General features: G+C 29.9%; 1 protein-coding gene across 1 annotated transcript; it reads left to right on the top strand.

Annotated features, from left to right (window-relative positions):
• Window positions 1-502: 502 nt before the first annotated feature.
• LOC132747232 (paramyosin-like) lies at window positions 503-2,628 on the top strand. Its single transcript, XM_060736561.1, has 2 exons — window positions 503-1,093; window positions 1,241-2,628. Exons 1-2 carry the CDS (start codon window positions 1,073-1,075, stop codon window positions 2,150-2,152), a joined length of 933 nt encoding a protein of 310 aa, XP_060592544.1. The 5' UTR covers window positions 503-1,072; the 3' UTR covers window positions 2,153-2,628.
• Window positions 2,629-3,453: the final 825 nt, after the last annotated feature.

Consider the following 3,453-nt stretch of genomic DNA (forward strand, 5'->3'; position numbering starts at 1 on the left):
ACTTGAAATATAACTAATTCAAAAATAGCAAAAGGGTTGAACCGCGAGTTCTAACGTGTCGTACCTGAAATATAGAAGGATTTAAATCTTATTATAAGAAGATTACAAATTTAACTTGAATAATAGTGAACCAGTATGTGAAAAAGTAATTTGGGAGAACAAGAAAAGAAAAGGAACATTCGAGTTGTTTTTAAATATCAATTTGACAGGACAAATAGTATTTATACATAGATGTTTGTATATAAAACAACAATGAAAAGATAATTATCTTTTTTTTTCAAAATTACAGGAATTTTCAATCTGGTAAAATAAAAGAGTTGTCCGGATGTGAGACAGATTCTTTTCCTACTTTGTTACGTTACGGCCTATCTTGTACATGATTTATATAAAGATTAGTATTAAGATTAGTATATTCGTTCCTTATACGTGCATGGCAAACAGATAAACTGTGATCTCCTATATTTATTTTAACAGCTTGAGGAATTGGCTTGAACGTGTTTCAATGTGCTTACAGCTTACTTCATACTGAAACTAAAACAAATTCAGTTTCAGTTAACTTCGAAATATTTAATAACGTGAACAAATGTTCCGTTACAATAAAGAGAAGATATATTTATGAACATGTACTTTATATGAACAATTGCAGGTGACATCGAGAACTTACATAAAGTTATAAATGTAAAACAAATAACATGATACCAAATGTAAAAGATATATTGACATTATTGAAAATGTACATAAAGACTTCCTCCGAAAAAAGAAAAAAAAGAATGCACATATTCATATTCTATACGGGAAACCCAAGAGAAATAATTATTAAATCGAGAATTCTCAAATGTTGGAGCAAATTATTTTCAGAAAACAAAACAAAATATCTAATAAGTGTTACGGTGATAGGTGAAACTCCAAAACAAGTAACAAATGGTTGAACTTGATTGCAAAATAAAAGTATTTGTTGTTGTTGTTGTTGTAGCTGTTGTAGAGAATAATGGAGCTTTTTCTTAAATAAAATGACGATTTGAGTCTTATTTTTCCAGTTCAAGAATTGATTCTACTGTACAGACAATACGTCATGGCTTCAGGGGGCTCAGAGGTAATTATTGATAAGTTGTAATATAACAATAAAGTTGTAATTATACAATTATTTGAATATTCCACCATATACGAATACGCATTTTAATTAAGAAATTAAAAGGTGCGTTTCATTTGTTAGCATACTAATGGTTGTCACTAATTTCAGGATTCAGGTTTCTTGAAAATAACGGGAAAGAATGTATCAAACAATCAAAAGAAGAAGTCCAAAATCCAAAAGGTAAACAAAACCACAGATAAATCTTCAAATGAAAATGAAAGTTTACAGCAGGAAATAGAGCAGATTTTCGAAATGTTTTACAGTCATAAAATTGAAATTGACGACCGCCAGAATTTAAAAGAAAAAACTTTAAAACTCCTATCTCTTCAATCAAATGTAATTGAACGTTTAGGGAAGGAAATACAAGAACTCAGCACGAGAATAAAGACACTAGAAGAAAGGGAACAAGAGTTGAAAAAACAGTTAATAAAGGCTGGAAAACGTGGTAAAGATAGGTCTGAGTATGATCAGACAGAAATTGGAACACTTAGGGAACAGATAGATGAATTAAAAAATACAATAGCTGCAAAGGATGAGGAAATACAAAAAGCTAAAGAAACAAAATTGAATCTGTCGGTTGGAATTGAAAAGCTAACGAAAGAAATGGCAAATATGAAAGATGATATAACTAAAAAGCACGAAGAAAATATGAGAGACATGAAAAATGATTTAACAAAAAAGCATGAAGAAGATATGACATTAATGAAAAATGATATAACTAAAAATCATGAAGAAGCTATGACAATAATGAAAAATGATATAACTAAAAAGCATGAAGAAGACATGGACGCCATGACAAGAGAACATGCGAAACAGCACGAAGAACAGCTTGAACAGGGTAAACGTATAGAAAGCATGTTAAGTGAAATGGCAAAGGAGCAGTCTAAAAAAGACCAAGGCCAGGACCAAAGTATAAGTAGTCAACAAAATAAACCAAAATCCAGATCATCAATGCAAAATCGACCCTCAAAATCTGGACCGAAACCTACATGGAGCAGCAATTTTAAAAAAAGCAATTAATCTGATTTGGCATTGAAGTTATTGTTTTATCTTCATTTACGTTCATTTACAAATATCATTACATGTTGTTGTATTACTTGTTATATCACTCTTTGTTATGAGAACTAGTTTAGCTTATGCTACTTATGGAATCATTTTGTATTAAGCCTATCTTACTCTACTGTAAGATTGTAAGTTCATAACATACTTTATGCATTTGTTATATTTAGTTAATTAAGTTTGTTCCTCAAAATAGTTTTCGATTATTGTTGTTTGATAAGCATGTGTTTGCCATTGAAATTTAAATACTTGCATTCTGCACACAATTTCGGTTGACATTTCAAAGCAGTTATAATCTTTTTAGCTCGTGCATATGCGTTATTATAATACATGCATATAATGATTGTCAATGGAAATTAAACGTAAAACTGTTGTTATTATTTTTATTTATATCATTTTCTCATGGTGTCTCTCAGAAAGAGTGGAAAAACAATACATATTCTGAAGCTACAATCAAGTTTTAAATTGATTAATTTTGTATATCTGGTATAGTTTGATCAATTAATGGCAGTATGTATAACATGCCCAACTACGAAGCAACAAACAAGATAAAAGCTTAGAATGAAAGGTACATGAATGCCAAAGCATAACCTAGGGTAACACATTACAAGTACAGCTATATGCCGATATGTCATATTAATTTGGTTTCTTGTGAATTTCTGAAGTACTGCGAGCAAATTTTGATTTTTTTACTGTAAGTAAAATTAGAAATGTTTCGCATATTTGCATTTTCTTTAAAATTGTTTGTTTTTAACTAAAACGTGAATATTCAAGAAAGTAAATGCAGTGAGTTTTTGACCCAACAGTGCAGGGGAACTATGGATTACATTAATTGTTAATAGAAGAGAGAGATGTATGGCTAGGTCATCATTGCCTGTTAATATGAGAACAGAGATCAACAAAGTCTAACGGTTAAGGCTAATTTTGACAAGACATAACTTATTTATACTGTCAGACAGGAGACGTAAACAATGTCTGCAAAACTATAGAATAACATTTAAAAAATACAAGTACACCCATACTTATCTCGTGCTTAGTGCTTAATTTTGATATTGTAAGTATTTTCACAAAAAATTCTATAAATGAAATTAAACTATGTCTACAGCGCAGAAATCTGCATGTACATGAAAAAGCATAAACATGAGAAAATTGAGCTTTTACTGCCTTTTAACATGTTTAAAAGTGCAAGGATACAAAAATACAAAATTTGCAATATAGTTTATGATCCTGTATGTTAAAATAAAGGATGTAACATACAGTTA

Source organism: Ruditapes philippinarum, unplaced genomic scaffold (assembly GCF_026571515.1).
Source record: "Ruditapes philippinarum isolate M1 unplaced genomic scaffold, ASM2657151v2 ctg4721_1_1_1_1, whole genome shotgun sequence".
Taxonomy (NCBI): Eukaryota; Metazoa; Mollusca; class Bivalvia; order Venerida; family Veneridae; genus Ruditapes; species Ruditapes philippinarum.